A 22,013-nucleotide genomic window follows, 5' to 3' on the forward strand; every position below is an offset into this window, starting at 1 on the left:
AAGGGAAGGTGATACTTATTTACAAAATCTTCAAGCAAGTTGTTTTTGTGCATTCACACTCTCTTTCCCAGATTTCATTAATTCACACTGGCACAGTCACAAGCGCCACAGTGCATGAGTGAAGGAGGTCTGGCCTGTATTGTTTCTGTGAGATGCGAAGGACAAGAAATGGCAGCTCTTCAGTCCTCATGAACTGCTCTGGTTCTTCTTGCTTGGTGATGACAACCTCATGCTATGGACAGACCTCTCATGTCTTTTCAGAGTTGTCAGTTCTGAATGGGTGGTCCTTCACATTAAGCTCTTGCTGACTTCAGCTTGCATAAGTCTTAGTCCATGTTGCTGACCGCTGGTGTTTTGGGTTTTTTTTGTTTTGTTTTGCTTTGTTTTCTTGTTTGAAATACACATCTTTAGTCTATTTTTCCCATTGGGGTAACTCAAAAGTGAATGTTATGGGATACATAGCAGCCTTGTTGTCAATCTCCTGGTCTTGACATAAATATGTTCCTCAGTTTACTGCCTGGGAATCAACAATACAGGCCTTTTAACCCTTTGGTATGCTGTTTCTTCTCATACCTTATGTTTCTGTTACAAGTCTGTGCATACACAACATGCAACTAAAGACACCTTAAATCATAAGCATTCAGAATGAACGAGATGCTTACAAAACCCAAATTCTAGTCCCCAGGAAAATTGGGATTGGCAGGCAAAATCTGTTTGGTTCAACTGCCCTGTGAGTGCTGTTTCAGTTTGCTGGCTAAAGTAACGTTGTGCAACTCGAGGCACAGGACCAACGAATCCCCAGAACCTGTGGAGTATGTACAGGTCTTACACAGCTCTCCATAGGATCCCAGCTCCTGCAAAGGGGAGTTGTGGTGATTCTGCCACTGAGGATTTCCCATGGAGTTGGGAGTTGCCTCAGCTGAAGTCTTCATTCCTGTGTAGGTGCATTGGATTGGCATGGGCTGAGACAAAAACAGTTGATGCACTCATGCCTAGCATGCTTCTCCTACCATTCATCGTAAGGAAAGCCGTCCTGGATCAGTAAAAAGGTTTGTCTAGATCAGTATCACATCCTTGCCAGCAGCAAAGTGTCTGTGGTATTTGCCCTCTTCTGATCTGGTGGTGATTTTTTCTGAAAATATTCTCCTAGTCTCAAGCAATTGGCAGCTCAAGAATTTCTTAATTCAGCAACATTGTGTCTGTGTTTATTAACACAATAGATTTTTCTTTCATGAACCTCCAACTCTGAACCCACACAAACTTCAGTATCCACAGGTTCCTGCAGCAGTGAGTTGCACGACTTAACTACACACTGGGAGAGAACCATCTATTTGGCCCTTTTGTTCCTTTCACCTCACACCTGGCTGGTTTGCTGTGTTAGAAGAGGTGGTGAACAATTCATCTTTTATCTTATCCAAACCGTTCATGATTTGTCTCCTGATTTGTCTACCTTATGTTATCGTAGAATCATGGAATGGTTAGTGTTGGAAGGGACTTTGAAGATCATCTAGTTCCAACCCCCACGCCATTTTGTCTTTCATTAGTCATGAGCTGTAGTGCTGTAGTGCTGTAGTGCATCCTCACAGCAAAGAAGGCCAACAGCATCCTGGGCTGCATTGGGAAGAGTGTCAAGGGACGTCGTGATCCTTCTCTACGCAGCACTAGTGAGACCACATGTGGAGTGCTGGGTCCAGTGCTGGGTTCCCCAGCACAAGAAAGATACAGACTTACTTGAGTAAGTCCAGTGCAGGGTCACAAAGTTCATCAAAGGACTGGAACATCCTTCACACAAGGAAAGGCTGAGAGAGCTGTGACTGTAAAGCCTGGACGACAAGACTCAGGGGGGATCTTACCAATGTGTGTGTATACTTGATAGGAATAAGGAAGAGGAAGCCAGACTCTCCTCACTAATGCCCCCTAACAGGACAAGAAGCAATGGGCACAAATTAAAAATCAGGAAATTCCATCTGAAAACAAGAAAACAGTCTGGCTGTGAGGGTGGTCAAACACTGGAACAGGTTTTCTGGAGAGGTTATAGAGTCCCCATATGTGGAGATACTCAAAACACAACTGTACACAGTCCTGGACAACTAGTTCTGTGACCCGGCTTGAGCAGCAGGGTTGGACTAGTTGGTTGCAAAAGGTCCTTTGCAACCTCAATGATTTAGTGATTTGAGGTTAAGAATGCTGTCTATTTGATGGTTCTTCACTGTACGTCATTGTTGCACTTCTTTGTACCTCTTCCAGTTTCCTGTGATGCCTTTGAGGTTATGAAAGACATCTTGAACATTGCATGTGGGCATGCAGTGTCATAATGATGTTCGTTTCCCAAGCATACATCATGTTGTTTGTGGCTTTGAGGAAAGAAAGAGCATCGTGATTGAGCACACAGCTAATGTTTCTATAGAACTGTCTACTGTAACAGTACCTCCTGGCTGCTACACATCAGACTGTACTTTTTTCTTTTTATAAAGGGAATTTGTTTCTGGTTTTGTGGTAGTTTGTGCTATGCAGTCCTATTTCAACCGGGCCTTCTCTCCACTGCCAGTGTCAAGGGAGTGCAGAATCTGTTGACAGGTGAGCTGTCTCATCTCCTCTGCAAATAGATGTTTCCTTGGATTCAGAAAAAAGTGCAGGATTCAGCCCAGCACAAGTGCTGTTTTGGTTTACAGAGTAATTAAGTTAGAAAGAGGTATGCATTCTTATTTTGGTGTGAAATAGTCTTTACTGTTAACACTGTTTTAAATATCAGAATTGTATCTCCAGTTTTTACAGAAGGATTTTGTGAAATCAAGCTGCAGCTGTAGTTGGGGCTGATGGAGTCACTGCTTTAGTTACAGCAATAAAGTCCGTTTAGTTTTTCATTTCCTTTTGCTGCAATCTGAGTGTTGACTTGCAAGTTAAATAGTTATTTTGCTTTGCAAAGTCTTTTACCTCCAGACAAGTCCAGCAATTAAGAGTGAGCTGGCAAATGGGCTTATGTGAGTTGCGCAGAATAAAGACCAGAACTATACAACTTCGGTGATTTTTCTGCAGCCTTTGAATCCTAACTGCTGTCTCCAACAGCAAGCCCAAACAAGGACAAATGTTGCCTTTAAAATGTGCTAGCTGAAGCATTTCATTTTGCAGTTTTGAAACTCCAGTTTAGGAATATTTCAGGCTGTATTGCAGCGGGGGAGCTAGCCAAGGTGGATGTCGTGCAGAGACATTACGGTGACTGTGATGTATTGAGGGAGGCCAAGGAATGAGCCTGAACTAGGTTAGAGAGCACAGCTTGCTGAAATAGCTGACAAGGCAGTGTAATACAAAACAGATACGGTCTTTTGGAAAAACACAGTCTTGACAAAGAATTCGTAGTTGTGAAGCTTTGGAACCAGACAGGAAAGTCCTGGCAGCAAAACTCAAGATACTGGGGGAGGCAGCATCAGTATGAGCCACTTGGGCTTATCATTAAGATTGTTCTAGAAAAGGTAAAATCTCGAACATATTTTTTTGAAAATACGTACCTCCTACCACTTCCTTGTCTTGCTGTCATGTTTACAGCTATTCTCTGGTCTGGTAGTTTTAGGTGAAGAGTCTACTACTATTCTGCCTAGTAGACAGACCTTGAAGAGGAGTCTTCACCAAAACTGGAAAAGGGACACAGAGTGGTTTAGACTACTCAGCTATACTTGTTTCCCAGGATGAGCTGTTTGTATGATCCCCAGTTTGTCACAGGCTTAAGCTGAGTCAAGGTTCAAGCTGAAGCTGTGCACTGGAAGGGGTCAAGATGTGAGCCTAATTTAACATAATGCAACACCTGAAATGCTTACAGTATAGCTTATAATATTAACATGTTAATACCTACATCTGAAATTCTATAGGTCCTTCTTTTCCTATGTTCAATATTTAATTGCTTTTCTCAAGCACTCTGGAACTTTGCCCATTCTCCATGGGCTTTTGAAGACTTGTGTCACTATTGGTCAGAAACCACTTTATGTAATCCCATAATGACTCTTGGGGAAATTCTGTCAGATTTGAATGTGCATAATTTCCAACAGAACAAAATATTTTCCCTATTCCTAAGAGGCAACTTGCCATACAAAAAAGAGTCAGGAGAATGCACCTCAGAGGTTTCACGATACATTTTTAACACTCATTTTACAATCCTGAGACTTTTGCCAATTTATTATAATGCCAGCTAAGTTACAGTTTGGTCTTTGTACTCATTCAGCCTACCTAGGTTTTGTGTTTCAGCAGACTGTCCAGCTTGTTTTCCTTCTTACATCCCTTCCTCCCTACCACCACCATTTTCTTCCCAACTTCCTGTTTTTCCAGTTGGTCACAACTCTTATTTCTCTTTGGGGTTTTTGTTGCTGTCCTTTCAAACCTAGTTTAAAGTCTCCGCACTTAGCTGACAAGCTGATGTCCTAAAATTCTCTTTCGCTTCTTTGTCAGGAGGCTCATTGGTAGCCTTTGTTTCCCCAGCCATATGATAATGTTCTTAAATGCTCCCTATTTTGTCACTGTTTCCATAGCTATATACTCCTTTTCAGAACGTGTTGATCTATGCCTGAGCCTTGAACAAAACCAAAAAGATTCAGGAAGACACTACCCATTCCTTTTCCTACTTCATTCTTGTTCACAGTGTTTTGTGGTAACATCTTATCTAAGTATCTAAGGAATGCCCAGTTGGGTGATCAGCCTGTACCAGATGAAGTGGAGTACTCTCAGTTTCATTTCCAGATAGGCAACATCTCTTGGATGAGAGTAGGTTACTGCCCCATTGCTTTCCTCTCTTCCCTGTCCCAGAAGCGGGTCTCTATTGCCATTGTCCTTCATTCCTTACTGACTAGTCTTTGACATGCTGATCTGTCTGTCTACCCAGTGGGGTATGAATTTCACAGTCACTGGATGAGAGGGGAAAGTGCACAAAGTAGTGAGTAAACACATGTACATACATAAACACATGGGTGGTGTGACAGCTGGCTTCGAAGGTGTCGAGTGTTCTCCAGACTGGATGTCCTACCCTGACATATTCCTTGTATTTCCATGCACCTCACAGCTAATCTGTTTCCTGAAGGGCTTCTCCAGCAGGCATCTGACAATATTAAAGAAAAGGCAGTCTTCATAAGATAACATTTGTGAGGACATGATAATGATTACAGAATTGTAAGTTGGTTTTTCTTCTGTAGTCAAGAGGTGAGAAAGTACTGTTTGAAGTTGGAGAACTGAAGTCAGTGATCAGTAAGGAGAGAAGCTGAATATAGAAGTTAGGAGACAAGCTATTGATATACAGATAAGACTGCAAGTCTTTATGGAGATGTGAAGTTTCTGATACCATGTTTCTTTATAAATGTTTTTCCTATTTAGTAGCTACAAGCACAATTTAATGCTCATCAGCCAATCTTTGAGGAAACTGTAGACACAAACCCAAAGGTCTTCTTTTGGTAAGAAACCAATTCTTACTCTTATAATAAGAGTAGTTTATCCTAATGGAGTGTATAATTGTCAAATAAATAATGTGTTTGGCAAGTTTTTAAAGTCTGTAGTGCGTCTCAAGTGTCACCAATCCCGGTGTACTGTGCTGTTTTGTTTTACTGACAGTAAAGTGTATAAGCAGCTTCTTGTTGTGATCTGTCAGCACCATTTTTTTTTTTTTCAAATCAGAATCTATTTCACTTGCTTCCTTTGCCTACAGCAATAGCTAGTTTCTGTGAGCACTCAGCAGGGAAGTGTAACTCTTATTTAAATTGGAAGAAACTACAACTAAAGATACACACTGTGTGTATGAGACATCACCTAGGAGAGCTTGATAAAATACATATTCTTATTGTGAAGTCTTTCTCTGATATTATTTAGATCCAAATGCACACCTACATTGCTGTCTCTGGTAGTACCTTATTTCCCAGGTAGACACTCTGATTTCAATAGTATTAATTGATCCATTATCATAACAGAAGGAATGTGGCCTGTGATCATGCACTCTTCACAACAGTGTGACTAAGTGCTCAGTCACACTGTAACAGTCATAGAGTCATAGAATCATTTGGAAAAGACCTTTAAGATCATCAAGTCCAACCATCAGCCTAACACTGCCAGGTCCACCACTAAGCCGTGTCCCTAAGCACCACATCTACATGTCTTTTAAACGCTTCCAGGGACTGTGATTCAACCACTTCCCTGGGCAGCCTGTTCCAATGCTTGGCAGCCCTTTTGGTGAAGAAAGTTGTGAAGTTTCCTCTTCAAAGGAACATCTTTAAGCAAACTACCTCCCCAGAGAATATAGCACCATTTATGAAAAGCTTTCATTGGAACTTTTCTTAAGTGATCATTTGTATCACATACTGTCTTTCTAGTCTCTTGCCTAGAGAGGATGAGAGCAAAGGACCAGAACTGGCAAAGCAGATGCCAACAAGAACCCCAAACTACAATATGCCCTAATCCAGCCCAGTACTGAAATACTTAAAGTTGAGACTATTTGTATGCTTCAGTCTTTGGATGGGAAACTTTGGACTTTGCCTTTTCAGTGCTTATGGCAGTAATATTTTTTTTTGGTCCCGAAGAAGACAAAAAGAAGACATGTACTGCTGTTAGCTCTGTTTTAGAGACGGAACTGCAGAATCCATCCTCCCCTGCACAAATGGGTTCCTGAACAGAGGAATAATAAATTCAGGTCTCACTGCAGTCAAAGTCACTCCATGATCTTGTCCCAAACTACAGTGTAATCTGCCTCTATCTTGAAGCTAGAGAAGTACTTTCTGCCTTACTTTATTATGTATCAGAAGTGCTGTGACTGTAAGAGACAGAGTTCGGCGAAAGAAGTAATGTATTTTTGTTAGACCAATGGAGGTAGTTGGAAAAAACAGGCAAAAATTTGACGACCAATTCTTTCCTCAGGTTGGAATCAAAAGCAGCAAAGCTTGTGCTGAGTCCTGGTTGTGAATGGTTGTTCTACGTCAGTGATCCAAGCCATGCATTTAAATAGCTACGTAAATTATTTATGAGGGCCTTGTTAGTAAAGGAGTTTATGATAAAAAAAGAAAAAAAAAAAAAAAGCAGTGGTCTGAGAGCAATAAAGGCAGACAATTTAGCACCTGGGATACAGTGTCTGTTGGAGGGAAAGGCAGCAGGAGCTGCAATATCAGAAAAGTCTAATGTGCCATAAAAAGAACTGTCCATAAAAAGAACTGAGTCCATAGCTTTTGGCATTCAACAGGGTTAGTTTTTAATCTTACCTTTTGAAGACATTTTGTATGTCTTGAATGTCTCTTGAACTATAGACCAGAGACGAAGTAATTGTTTAGAGAAAAGTGCTTACTAGCTGCAAGTATGCATTTTTCATCTTTTACTGATTATGAGTGTGAATTCTTGCTGATGCATAGTGCTTAAGCACTTCTGGAAAAAAAATGGGTAATTTCTTCCAAAATATTGCTTCCTAGGAGAGGAACAGGCACATTTTAAATTACCACCTCCTGGGTGAAGGTCTGAACTCCTCACAACCTCAAACTGAGCATTGTGAATGTGCAGGGCATTTCTCCAGACCCCCAGTTACAAATTGTCATGCAAATGATCAAATTTCTTTTGTATTAGCAGTTTAGTATGCTGTTGTATTTAAAGACGATCATCCTGGTATAAACAATTGCACATCCTTACCATGTTTATTCATTTTGTTAGTTAAAAGACAGAATATATAGTATTTTGTAATTTGGTTGGATTTTTTTATGTTAGATCACTCACATAGTAGAAAGTGTACAACTAAGACCTGTAGAAGAGGTTTTTTCCAGACAGAAAAAAAGGGACATTGGATTAAAACTGAATTTGATTTTACTGAATTCATTAAGTACTTCTGCAAAGCAACTACACTTTTGTTGCATTTAAGTATGATCAGTAATATCCAGCTTCCATTTGCCGTGTTTGAAGGTGATGAACCATGTCATAGAGAATTTTCCTAAAGGTATTCCACGGGAGGCTGCTAACTGCCACAGTCATATCTACTGCTTATTTGAGCTAGGCTCTGTCTAAAAATGTGCTCCCAAGAACTTGTCATCTAGCAGTACTTATTTTTGATGGTGCCTGGTTGATCTCATAAGCTTCATGTGGCTTGTGAGGACAAAGAATTTAGACTAAAAGCCTCTGCAATTCAGGTTCTACTTTGTATCAGTGAGGATATTTGTTCTGTCAATGGTTGTTTCACGACTAGTTTGACAGTCTTTAGTAAAGTAATGGATTTTGGAGGGGAACAGTTAGCAAATCATGGAATGTGGCAGAAAGAATGGAGGACAAATAGCTGTCACAACATCTCACAAAAGATAGAGAGGGATGGGTGTCAGGAATTATTCAACAAACTGTATCAATATTGCAAACTATTTTCCTGATATCAAGCTATGGCATTGGATTCACTTACTTTTGTAGTGTTTTGAGTTGAGTGTCTGTGCTCAATTCTTTTATTCATTATGGAAAAAGAAAATTAATATAAGTATATTTTGTCATCTGTTTATTTTTACCTCACATAACTTTGCCCTCTCATTCTCTGACACCTTGATGTGACACAGTATCATAAAAAAATTTTGGAAAATATTCATGGCTGAAATGTTTTGGATTGGTTTTTTTTTGTCATAGTATCAACCACGAATTAGTGCTAACAGCCCCAACAATTCCAATGGGTTAGAATCTGGTGCAGCTATTAAAGTAAATTACTCATTTCCTACCTCATAACTTCAGTTTAAGCTTGACTTTCATTACCAGCTGAAAGTCTCCACTCAGAAAAACCCCAAAAGTTTTATGCAAGTTATTGTAATTGCAATTCTCCCTTCAGAGTCCCAGCAATGGAGCGGAGGTAGAAGGGTGTTTGGGAGTGTCTGCAGGGAAGAAGAGCAGACCTCTTTCTTTTGCTGTACTTGACTTGAACCAGTGCTTTTAATTCCTCACCTGTGGAAGTACCAAATTTGCTTGCTGGCTCAAAAAGTTCCCCGTAGCAATGAATGATGCCAACGTTTGATAGAAGGAGTGTCTACCTTGGAAAGCATTTGTTAAACTCTGTTGAGTAAATCGACAAAGCTGCGATGCTGGGTTAGTCAAAGCTCCCCAGCTGCCGAGCGTGCTGGTGTAGGGGCAGACGGGAAGGTTGAGAGAGCAGAGTAGCAGGAGCACCATCTGTCTGGAGGATACAGTGTGCTTCTCCTTCCCCCTCAGGCATAACTGGGAGTAGCAGCTCACCAGGGCTCCAGTAAGCAATTTGTATAAAGTGGGAATCTGGAGGTATGCAGCCAAGTATTTCCTCTCCTAGTAGAGTACAATCCGGAAGCTACGTTGGAATATCGTTAATGGGAGGTTGGGGGTGTTTAAACCCTTGGTATCTTAATGTTTGAATTGTACGTGGTATCTTTTGATTTCCTTTTAGATTGTTTCTAGTGCATTTGACAAAGTATATAAACTACATGCAGACACCTTCAAATTCAAAGTAAGCCAAACAGGGTCAGATTGCTGCTAAGCGGAGAGAGGTGACAGCTACAAGTACCAGAGAAAGCCTCAGCTCCTACTGACGTGCTGTGGGATGTTCGCTGCCTGTGTGGAGCAGACAGATATCCTCACTTAATTGGGTCTCTGCTGAAGGGCTCTCACAAGGTGTGTTACGCTCCATTTATCTCTTCCTGGAGTCAGCCCTCAAAAACAGGAATTTATATTTCTGTTAGTTGATGTTTTGCATAACGCAGCGGATACAGCCCGGAATTCGAGTAGGCGCTGCTGAGCATGACTCCAACATAAAATGTATACCTTGTAGTACAAAAAAAAAAACAACAAAGTCCCAGGATCTGCATTTTCAGGGTAAGAGGCTCTTAGCTAATGTGCAACAGCTACAGCTCCCAAATTGTGTGGTTGAATATGGGCCCTAGAAGGGGCTAAGGCACAGTGAGCTTGTCCCCCACAGCAGCCCCAGCCCTAGGCCAAATGCAACTCCTGCTCTCTCCAGCAGGCATCCTTTTCATCCCACTGCCCCTCGCTGGACACAGCGTGCTGCTTTTGTGGTAAAGAAACCAAGAGCACATTTATTGGCCCAATGTCAGCCTCCTCACACCTCTCCGTGGGCAACGAGATGTGGTGTGGTGGGCCCACACCAGCCCATCCATGCTGCAGGGCATGTTTAAGCCAGTAATGACAATAGCTAAAGCCTTCCTCTTTTTTCTTTTTTTTTTTTCCCCTTTCTTTTCTCTTTTATTTTTCTTTCCTTTCTGCTCTCCATGGAACTTATCCAACTGAATGCCTAGCTGAATGTGAATTTAGATGTAGACTGTGGGCATATTTGGGCCTTAATCCACACAAAAAAGGTACTAAAGCAGTAGGTAAGAAACACAAAGCTCCACTGTTGCAGGCTCTAAGGAGATGAAGAGATTGAGAAAATCCTTTAAGACATTCAGTTAGGATCCCAAATGTCAGAAAGCAGACAGCAGCTCCTCTGCATTGCACAGAAAAGAACTCCTTTACCAGTTATCAGCACTTAAAACACAAGTACAGGGTCGTGTACTGCCAGGCTGAAAGTATGGTAATTTTTATTCCAAACACCAATTCTCCTATGTCCGGGGTGATTATGGCCTTTCCATCTGAAGTGTATAATAACTCCACAGTATAACGACGGACATGGAGAAGGCTGAGGCACTCAACAACTTTTTTGCCTGTCTTCACTGTCAATCTCTCTTCCCACATCTCTCAAGTGGATGGACAGCAAGGCAGGAACTGAGAGAGAAAAGTCCCTCCGGCTGTAAGAAATGATTAGGTTCAAGACCACCTAAGAAACCTGAACATACAGAATTCTGTGGAACCTGACAAGATGCATCCCAGACTTCTGAGGGAATGGGCTGATGTATTTGCCAAGCCATTCTCCATGATATTTGAAAAGTCATGGCAGTCAGGTGAAGCCCCCGGTGACAAGAAAAAGGGAAACATTACACCAATTTTTAAAATGGGCAGAAAGGAGGACCCTGGGAACTACTGACCTGTCAGCCTCACCTCTGTGCCTGGGAAGATCATGGAACAGATCCTCCTAGAAGCTATGTTAAGGCACATGGAGGACAGGGAGGTGATTCGAGACAGCCAGCATGGCTTCACCAAGGGCAAATCCTGCCTGACCAACCTTGTGGCCTTCTATGATAGAGTGACTACATCAGTGGACAAGGAAGAGCTACGGATGTTGTCTGTCTGGACTTCTGTAAGGCCTTTGACATGATCCCCCACAGCATCCTTCTCTGTAAACTGGAGAAGTATGGATTTGATGGGTGGACTGTTCGGTGGATGAGGAATTGGTTGGTTGGTCACATCCAGAGGGTAGTGGTTGACGGCTCAATTTCCAGATGGAGATTGGTGACAAGGGTGTCCCTCAGGGGTCTGTATTGGGACCAGTACTGTTCAATATCTTCATCAATGCCATGGACAGTGGGATTGAGTGCACCCTAAGCAGTTTTGCAGACAACACCAAGCTGAGCGGTACAGTTCACAGGCCTGAGGGATGGAATGCCATCCAGAGAGACCTGGACAAGCTCAAGAAGTGGGCCCATGCAAACCTCATGAGGTTCAACAAGGCTGAGCGCAGGGCCCTGCACCTGGGTCAGGATGACCCTCCAGTATCAATACAGGCTTGGGGATAAAGGGGTTGATAGCAGCCCTGCGGAGAAGGACTTGGGGGTACTGGTGGTTGAAAAGCTGGACATGAGCCAACAATGTGCGCTCGCAGTCCAGAAAGCCAGCCATACCCTGGGAAAAAGAAGGGTGGCCAGTAGGTGAAGGGAGGTGATTCTGCCACTCTACTCCACTCTTGTGAGACCCCACCTGGCGTACTGTGTCCAGCTCTGGAGCCCTAAGCACAGGAAAGACATGGACCTGTTGGAGTGGGTCCAGAGGAGGGCCACAAAAATGACGAAGCGCCTTTGCTATGAGGAAAGGGCTGAGAGAGTCGAGACTGTTCAGCCTGGAAAGAGAAGGCTCTGGGGAGACCTTATTAAGTACAAACTTCTTAGCAGGGCCTGTTGCAATAGGACAAGGGGTAATGGCTTTAAACTAAAAGAGGGTAGATTCAGATTAGGTATAAGGAAGACCTTTTTTACAATAAGCTTGGTAAAACACTGGCACAGGTTGCCCAGAGAGGTGATAGATGCCCCATCCCTGGAAACATTCAAGGTCAGGTTGGACAGGGCTCTGGGCAACCTGACCTAGTTCAAGACGTCCCTACTTATTGCAGGGGGGTTGGACTAGATGACCTTTAAAGATCCACCCAAACTGTTCTATGATAACTACACTGCTGCTGTTACAGCATCAGAGAAAATCGCCTGCTGCATGATTTTGTTGTTGTTATGGTCAAGTGTTGTAAAGTGTCCAGCCTAGCCTGTTGCTCTACATTAAACAGGACTAGTTGTAAAGGCAATCAGTTTGTCCTTTCCCCTGAGTTTATTACGTGCCATAGGTCCTTGCAGAAACTGCCAGGGCTCTTGTCATTGGTCCCATATTATGAAAAAGTCTTCTAGATTGCTTGTGTTAAGACGTGTAAAATTGAGTTTATCATGCCACTGGGCATTATGTCATTACCCATAAACTTGCTCACTGATACCAGAGGTAGATCTGAACCTATGTAGAAACAATAAAATGGTATGTTATATATGGAACCATTTAAATAGCTGTGTAAAATCTCACTATGGATTGGTCATATTTCATTTCTTTCCATGCACCTTGTATAGAATTTTAGTGGAACTTGACTGGAGCACATACCGCCTTTGAAAAAACTTGTAATTTTTTGAGAACCCAGCTTCAAAAAATTACTAACGTCTGGTTTGTGTCAGCAGCCCATTTTAATTTTCTATGTTGATTGTAAGCAGTCAGGATAAAGAGGTAAAATAAGCTTATGTGATGGAATGATTCTTATTTTTTATCTGAATAACTGTATCTGTTTCCTTTCATAGAGAGAAATTCTAGAACAGCAACAGCGAGAGAGATATGACACAAGTTTTCATAGTATGTGTATGTTCTGTGATCAAGAATTCACGGGAAACAGGTTTGCTTATTGACTTGTTTGCTTTTGTTTTATTTTTTCATATCTCCTCAGCATCTTTGTTTATGGTTTTCATGTAATCGAACGAGTTAGTACCTAATGGTAGGACTCAGAAGATAGAATTCATTTTAAGGTATAATTTAATTATTTCTTTCAACTGCAGTGCCATTTTAAATAGACCCCCTCCCACTTCTCAATCCTTTAATTATTCCAGTACAACTTTTTATACTATACAGTAAGCAGGAGTTGGGAGCTGAACCATTTTAAAGTGAAACAGGTTTTCGGCAGTTGTTTTAGTGGCCAGGAGAGCTGTTTAAGTCAGTATGAGCTGTTAAAAAAGTATTTCCATCCAGTTATACTTTTTCCTGTTTAAATCTCACCAAACAAGTGTCAATTTGAAGATTGAATGAAAAAGAGGGGAGGAAAATTAGAGTGAGAATGGAGTACTTTGCAGCATCATTCAAGTGTGAGCGGGAATTGCATTCAAGTGCTTGCTTTGATGACAATTTGGTTTTATACAGTACATCCATTTCAGCTGGAGAGACTGAGTCTTATCCCTGAGTGTCTCTTTGCATGGGTAGTTCTGGTACTCTGGAAAGGTAGAAGAACCTGGGATTGTGTCCCTGCAGGTGATCCCAATGTTGTGTGAGTGTCCTATTCTCTTTACTGCCTGGTGTAGTGAAGTTCAAATCATTCAGCCCCCAAGAACTGCATCCTCTGCTTACTCTTGGGTCTCACAGAATATGTGATTTGAAAGTCATGCCTGGACTGTTGTAAAAGCAAGGTTCAGCAGGGCTAACACTTGGATGTTTCTTTAGTCCCCAAATGCAGAAGTTGAGGCATGTAGAGATGATAGGCCCCTAAGGAATTAACAATATACCTCTATTAGAAAAATAACTTAATTAAACGTCTGTTTGGTTTGTTCATGCGTATTTCTGAGTGCTCATTGTGGTGCTAGTGCTGTGTGAAGCAATATTCCTGTAAAAGCATATCACACCCAAGAATTTCTGCTTTGTTAACCAGCATAGCAAACTGACAAATGGCTTTTTAGAATATTTCTCAAGACGGTTGCTTGAAACATGTGATTTGCTTATTCAAGTTAATAAATGAGCCTTGCTAACAGTGAGGGTCAAAATAAACTATACTGTAATTTTCATTTAAAGGGTTATATTTCATGCACGCAGATTAAGCAGTTGAAATGTTACTGAATGTACAGCAGAGCTGAAATGGAAAACTTCCTATTTCAATGAAGTAGAGTTCTTTTTTTCTAGCGGTGGCAGCAACACTATTATTGTTTATTTAATGTTGGCTTTTGTGCATTTTTCGAGTAACTGGTGTATTTTGAGTCACTAATTTAATAATTCTTATATATATTTTTAAAAAATACGTAATTTTTTTAATGTCTTTTTAGATCTGTCCTGCTCAATCATATGGCAAGAGAGCATGCTTTTAACATTGGGCTGCCAGATAACATTGTGAATTGCAGTGAGTTTTTGGCTGTATTACAGGAGAAGCTTGACAAGTAAGTAGGTTTTTGTTTTGTTTTGTTTTGTTTTAATGGACGTAGGTGATATTTCATTTAACCTTGGAAATAAGTTGGGTTAAAATTAATTCAATATTTGTGGTGAGTTAAGAAGAAACAAAGAGAGAATGTAAGTTTATCATAAGTGCTCTTTGAAGGCTTTTTGTTGACTTGTTGAAAGCTAATTCATAACAATTCATAGTATGTGTTTGCTGGAAAAATGGAGTCACGCAGTGCTTCAGTTGTTATGCATTGCACAGTTTCCATTGACAACAATAATAGCACGTCCCTTTTCCTCATAACTGTTAGAGTTAATGTTCTTCTTTCTCATCATAACAATCTTCTTGCTAAACATCTCTTTAATCACTGAATACAGAGTTCTTACGCCCATCTTTATTTGCCTGTTTATATATAGATACTGTGGGATGTTTGGTCTCTCCCTTCTCTACTGCTTATAGAGTATATCCCAGAGCAGAAGGGGAAAGCCAGTGCAGATGCTGCCTCAGAAACATGTAAACCTGAGATGGCTGAAGGCATTAAAAAGGGAATTTGTGAGAAGAACTTGGGTAGCAAAGAGCAAGAAATTCTTCATGTTGAGTTTCCTTTGCAAGTATCTAAGTACCCTTTATGGATTTCACAAATGGGACAATATGCTGCAAATATAAATCGGGCTCTGGCAGAAAATGTACTTCCTTAAGAATTAAGCTGTAGCTTTAACAAGTTTATTACATTTTAATACAATCTGAAATCAAAGACCGTAGGAGAAATTTGCTTAAATCTTAGACTTAGTTATCAAAAGCCACAGAACACTGGGATTTGTGAAAATTGGAATATAGAAATTAAGAGTAAATATCCTTCCAAGTAAATTTAGGATGCATTGATTTGTACATCTGGAAAAAAAAAAAAGACAGATTCAAAGGATGGGAACGTCAACAGTGCTCTCTGATTTAGTCTTTGGGCTGAGAAAGAATGTGCAGTCACAATAGATACAGGTTAACTTCCAGAAATGAGGATGTATTAAGAATGTCTTTTATGTTATCATAGGTGTTGACTAATGCAGTGAGGTACTTTGCTCACTGATAAATTGCACCTTTACTATTTATCAGCAGGACCCGAGGGTTTCATTTCAATGGAGGTTTCTCAAAGCCAGTCCTCTCTGTAGTTCATATACATGCTGAAATTGCTTCCAAAGCAATGAAAGGCCACTTCTCATACTGCTAAGAGAAGACTTAATAGCTATTGTAGTAGAATAGTACCCAAAAATATTATTAAGAGGAGAAAAATCTTGTTTCAGGGAAATAGTGTGACTACATTGTATATGCTGGGGAAAAGCATTAAGTACTCTTCCTGGGAATGCCTTTCACAAGCAGAGCAAACACTTTGCTGTTAGGTGGAGCAAAGCAGATATTAAAATTCATATCTGTATTCTCCATTGGACCTGTGATTCACCAACAAGGCAGTACTTAGATTGTGAGGCTGCAAGCACAAAAAGAGCTCAAAACTTCTTTGACGGTAAGCCTAGATGATACAACAGTTCTTGGAAGGCAAAAAAACCACCGAGAATCCTGAATTGCTGAAGACCTGAAGGGAATCTGAATGCACCTTTGCTGAAGGAGCATGAGGGTTTTCAGGGTATAAGTACATACCTTCTAGGCACAATATTAATGGTTTCTGTTGAGGGCAAATGCCTGAGTAAGAAAATAATTTTCTTCTTCAACATCTATATCTTAAAACCTGGGGAAATCACAGAAAGGCCTGACCCAGACACTGTTAAAATTCCTTCTGGCTGTACAATCAAGCATGCTTTCATCTGTGAGTAAAGAAAAAAAAGTGATCATTTTAAATCAGAGCCACTGCAATTTTTTAATATCTGTGGGGTTTGTGTCTTAAAGTGCTGCCATTTTTCCCTCCCATCAAATTGTTTTTCCTGCCAGCCGGCATCTCCAATACAAAGATATAATGCCACAGTTACAAAGTTTTTATTTCATGAGAAATTATTTTCTAGGAGTTTTCCTCATCCCCCTGCAGAGATAATTTTTCAAAGGGCCCAAGAAACGGTCTCCATCGTGGTAGGATATGTAAGCCATCACTTATAAGAAAAGTGTTTTAGCACTTCAGCTAACTAGAGGCTCAAGACATAAATCCATTAAACAAGAATGTTCCTGTAAGGCCAGGGCTCTGCTATGTTTCTGCCCAAAAAAATGACCATCATCCATTTCAGGGAGAATCGCCCATTTAGGCTGAAATGCAGATTACTGTCCTCATAGTCGCACTGTCTGAGTCAAGAGACTTGATTTAATGCTTTATAGGCTCAACTTTCAGTTGTCATTTGATACTACAGTGGAGAGAACAATTATTTTATAGTACTTATAATAGAGAATTTAATACAGTGCGTATACTTCTGTTTTGCCTGAATTGCTCTGGAAGACATACTGTGGTAAAATTCTCATTTGTTAATAAATGATTTCACCTTGTCAAGTAATGTGTCTATATGTATAATAATTCATGTCTATATATGTGTATATATATATGTACATATACGTATGTATGTATATATGTATACATTAATTGTTATATATATACACACGTGTGTATTTGTGTATATGAATTTATTTACTAAATTTGATTTCTCTGTATTTCAAAACACATTTATCACCCTGGCAAACTTTCATTTTGCCTCTCTGTTGAGATAGAAGTATAAAACTTTCTGTTTAGTTAATTTGAATTGGTTTTAAAGATATGTAGCAAATTCAGAGTTTGGGTTTTTTCACTCTAAATTACAAAGAAACAGTTACTGATGGATTAGATGCCAGTATAAGTGCATGCTGAGTTAAGGGTTCACATGTTGACCAATTAGCAGCTCTCCCATACCCTGGTAGGACAATTTTGGGTAATCAGAGTTTTTTCCTACTTTGCATATGGGGCAAACATTAAACTTTTTTATCATCTATATTTTCATGTCATTTTTGTCATCGCTGTGTTTGATTGACTCTATTGTGAACTAAGATTACCTTGTTGTTGGGGTTTTTTTAAATAAACTTTATTTTTCATTTAGCTTGCTCTCTTATGCTTAGCATCAATCTTTCTGTATATATCTCCAGCTTATTTAAGGATATTATCTTGTACTATTCTTGTTTTCATGTGTTGACCTGTTTACCTTTTTGTCTTAGTTTGCAGTGTTTATACTGTGAAAAAGTCTTCAGAGACAAAAACACACTTAAAGATCACATGAGAAAGAAGCAGCATCGCAGAATCAATGCCAAAAACAAAGAATATGACAAATTTTATATCATTAATTATTTGGTAAGTGCTTCTATGAATTATTAGCAAATTGACTAAAGAAATACAGAGAATGTCTTGTTAAAAGTGAGTAATTCCAAACCAGCAATTAGTACAAAGGTCAAAAATCAAGTGAAGGACTCTTAAGAAATATGCTCATTTATGGTATGATATTCTGGATAATTGTTAAACTAAGGGATAGTAAACATCTGTTGTTGAGAATTGATTTCGAGAGATGCAAGAATGCAGCTTGAAGAGATGCTAATCATCATGTCATTAGTGCTCAGTCTCTGCTTTAATAACCAGAAGGGAAAATGAAATAGAGTAATGAAGTAAATGGAGGTCTAACTTGAATGCTATTGGCTTTGAGCTTGTTTTCTACAAACCTTAAGCTGGAAGTGCTCTTCAGAGTGTAAATTAAATGCAAAGAGGAGGAAAACGAAAGACACATAGATGTAAGAAAAAGTAAGTCTTTGTTTTTAGCCTCCAGGTAGGTGTGTGTTGCTAGGTATTCATATTTTTTATCTCAAACCAGGACACAGACCTTTGAGAGTATGTATGCATGTGTGTAACAGATTTTCACTTGGTGTCTTCAACTCATGAATATAGGAGCTGCTTCATTCTGTCCCAGCAATAACTATATTTCACCTGAACTAGTCTTTGTGCCAGTGTTAATACATGTGTTAATATCCAGGTTATAAATAGGCGTCCTTGACTGGTTTACCTACTCCTTACCTTTAATTTCTCTCCCTGGGTTTTACTCTAATACTAAGAACAAAAAGTTGCATGTTTAATGCTCTGCCAAGTCCCTTCTACCCACAATGGAGTGAATTCCCTCTATTATCCTGTATACTTTCCTTCCAAAGATCAATGATCTGAGGCCTCTATTTTCTTTTCTAGATATTCAAATATCACTGCTTTAAAAACTGACCTATACATGCTGCACAGTGGACAAAAAGTTATGAAGCTCTGCAGGGTAGATGTTCTCAGCTCCTCAACAGAACTGAGCATTCACTTCTTCCTTGCAAGTTAACAGACTTAAATTTAACATTGTAATTTTTTTAAGTGATTTTAATAGTTTCGTTCTTCTCTGCTAGTCCTGTAGGTAATCTTACGTTTTCAGAACTTGGGATCCCCTTTAAATTACCTTCTGTGTCTAATTTCCATTCATTGTTTGGATTTGAATCTGTCCTAGCTTTGATCAGGAAACTGAGCTAGATGACTGCCTAGAAGCACAGAGGACCATGTGATACCCCTTCAGCAATTTTAGAGACATGCAGGAAAGTCATAACATCAGTGGAGACACAGTGGCTGTGTCATGTTAATAAGCAGAATATGCCAAAGTAAATATAACAGCAAGACTAATATTCATATACCTAACCTCTTTTCCCACTCTCTCCAGTTGCTCCAGAACTGGTGCCCTTATCTGTGCTGTCTACTGAGACTGATCTGTGGCCTATACACTTCCTGAGCCATGTCCAAGCATTGTCTGGGTAGTGCTGCTGGCGTGGCCACGGTGCATGCAAACTAGTAAACAGTATGGGCAATCACAGGACAGCACTCAAGTCAGGGCCGTGGTCCTCTTTAGTTATTGCTGGTAATCTGGGCAGGAATTTGCAGAGTGACTTCTTATGCGAGCCTGAACCAATTCAGGTATTGATCACTTAGCAGCATCGCTTACAGATATATTTTTCAGGTCTTGCTAGTACAGACAAAGGGTGGGGAATATAATTCAAATAAAATATGTCAAACCACCAAAATGTTCAAAATTGGGCAGGGGTGTCTGCATGTGCAAGGTTTCTACCAGTATGCTGCCAGTGCTTCTTCTGGGACATACTTTGATCGATCACAATTCTTTTTCTGGCTCTATATGTTCTGCTACAGCCATGTTTTCTTTCCACAAATTTTCAATTGCCTTTCACTACGTTCTACCCAGTGGACTGTTTCTACTCAGTCTTTCTGGTCCTTCAAACTGTAGTCATATCAGAACTTCTGACATTTCTTCTTTTAAAGAAAGGATTTTTTTTGGAATAAAGGATTAAAACCAGACTTAAAACTCTGTCTTAAACACTTATAAAAATAGTTTGCTATAAAATGTATATTTGCACACTGATGTTGCATGAGATTACATTTTTCATTAACGTGAAATTTTTAGGATAGTTCCTATGTAGTACAAAGTGTTTGCTTTCAAAATAGCCTTTGGCAAAGCCTTTATTTTTCCACAAAGGAGAAGTAGATTAAAGGGAAGAACTTTAATTTGTTCACCAGGGGTTCAGTAGATTGGTCTTTACACGTGAGGAGAAATAACATTATTCTCTACTGCACATATGTAGACTACAGTAGATTATATTAATGTGATAGACTCAGCTTGAAAAAAAGAATCCTATATTCAGTGAATTCTAGATAATATGCAAGGTCTGCTTTCTGTAATGACTTGATGTAGAGATTTAGCTTCCTCTCCCCCAGCACCTCACAATTTACTAAAGGATATTTTTTTTAATGTGTATTATCAGGCTTTACTGACTTATCAATGAGCCTTAAAGATCTGTGCTTTGCATTGCTGTAAATGTCCAGGGGAATTACACAATTTCACAGACACAGACATGGATTAGATATCTTATCTGAAATGATAGATGTATGGTTTCAAAATTTACTACTGAATTCATCTTGACCTAAAGATGTAGGCATACAATTTGTCTATTTTTTGTATGTTTTCACAGAAAGGTTTGAACTTTCAGAATGTAATAAAGATCTTCCTATGCCAGTTTGATCAAGTTTCTTTTCATCATAAAGAGACTATAAGATTAAGTAGGTCTCTAATGATAAACATCAATATTATTACAGTCTTATCCACCTTACTTTTAGGATGTGCACCGTAAAGCTTTTCTAACAGCAGCTGGATCTTAAGCTACTTAATTGGATAGTTTTTTAGTACAACCATCTTACAGACATTATTGTCCTTTTTTTATAATTTTCCATTACATATTATCTTCACCAAGCACTGGGTGAAATAGTCTTATAAAGCTGGAACTGGCAGTTTCCTTTATTTTGTGGCTTTTGTACTGAGAGGCTTTAAGGGCTTTTTGTTCAGATGTCCTGAGAATGTCTGCTGAATTGCCTCATGATCTTCTGGCCAGTTCTTACTGGTGTTTTTAAGCTGATGGCAAAGCTCCCATTGATTTCATTTAAAGCAATAGGCTTGCCTGCCGCCTTCCTTTCCCTCCATTCTGCTTTTGGCTTCACATGAGTTCTTAGTGCAGTTGTAAGAATCTGGTTTTGTAACATAAGTTACATTTTATGTCTGTGTGTTGGTAATTCCCTCCCCTAAATTTCCTATTTGGCATAACAATAAGTAATATAAGTGCAAATTCCTTTCGGTGTTCGGCGACTTTCTGTGAGTTCTGTCATGACCTACAAGCTGCTTTGATTTGTCTACCCCCATATTATTGGCATATTCTGTTGCTCACAGGTTCGTGTTAAGATAAGAGTATTACATGTGGTCTTTAGTAGAAGTGGAAGGTTTTTTTGTTATGTGCATGTATAATAGATTTCCTTCATAAGCAAGTATCAAAAGTTTATTATTAGGTAGTTACACTGAATTACAGTGGGAGTTTTGCAATTATGCAAATCACTTGAAAGGCAGTGGGGTCTCTTCCCCAGTAGATTTGGAGGTCTTTTGTCAGTATTGTGTAAGTATGGAAGATGATACCAATCTTATTCAGAAAGGCTTGAAATATAAATTGAAAAAGACCAACTGTGAAGAACTGTGAAGAACTGAGCAACAATGCATCCAAGATACATATGTAGGTTACCTTATTTTTCTTTTCTCAAAAAAAACATTCCAACCTGATTTTCTTGATTCTGTGCCGATGTTAGATTGTGGCCCTATGACTCACCTTGCACAAAGCCAAGTGAAAATGGAGAGGGAAGAACTTTGTAGTCTGTGGTGCCTGCTGGAGGCCATAAAAGAACAGAAGGCAGTATTAAAACTCTCTTATTCCCAGCCCAAGGAACTGCGGTGGACCCAGACTGACAGGGCCTTTCCTTCTGTGTTCACCTGATTGTTACCAGCAGCACTTTAAGTATAGAGTACCCATTGTATGAAGCACAGATATTTATTTTCAAATTGACTAATGGCATATATCTATAGTAATGTAACATCACTATAATGAATGCATTTATGACTAAGATAGATGG

The 22,013-nt window shown here is 39.7% G+C and overlaps 1 protein-coding gene across 1 annotated transcript in view; it reads left to right on the top strand.

Moving 5' to 3' along the window:
• Positions 1 to 22,013, top strand: part of ZNF277 (zinc finger protein 277) — a 35,914-nt gene that overhangs the window by 6,959 nt on the left and 6,942 nt on the right. The window contains exons 5-7 of the mRNA XM_009880869.1: positions 12,927 to 13,018; positions 14,427 to 14,537; positions 17,708 to 17,840. Of these exons, the coding sequence (XP_009879171.1) occupies positions 12,927 to 13,018; positions 14,427 to 14,537; positions 17,708 to 17,840 (336 nt within the window). The remainder of the gene's footprint in view (positions 1 to 12,926; positions 13,019 to 14,426; positions 14,538 to 17,707; positions 17,841 to 22,013) is intronic.

This window comes from Charadrius vociferus, unplaced genomic scaffold, assembly GCF_000708025.1.
Source record: "Charadrius vociferus isolate BGI_N301 unplaced genomic scaffold, ASM70802v2 scaffold52, whole genome shotgun sequence".
NCBI classification, from domain to species: Eukaryota; Metazoa; Chordata; class Aves; order Charadriiformes; family Charadriidae; genus Charadrius; species Charadrius vociferus.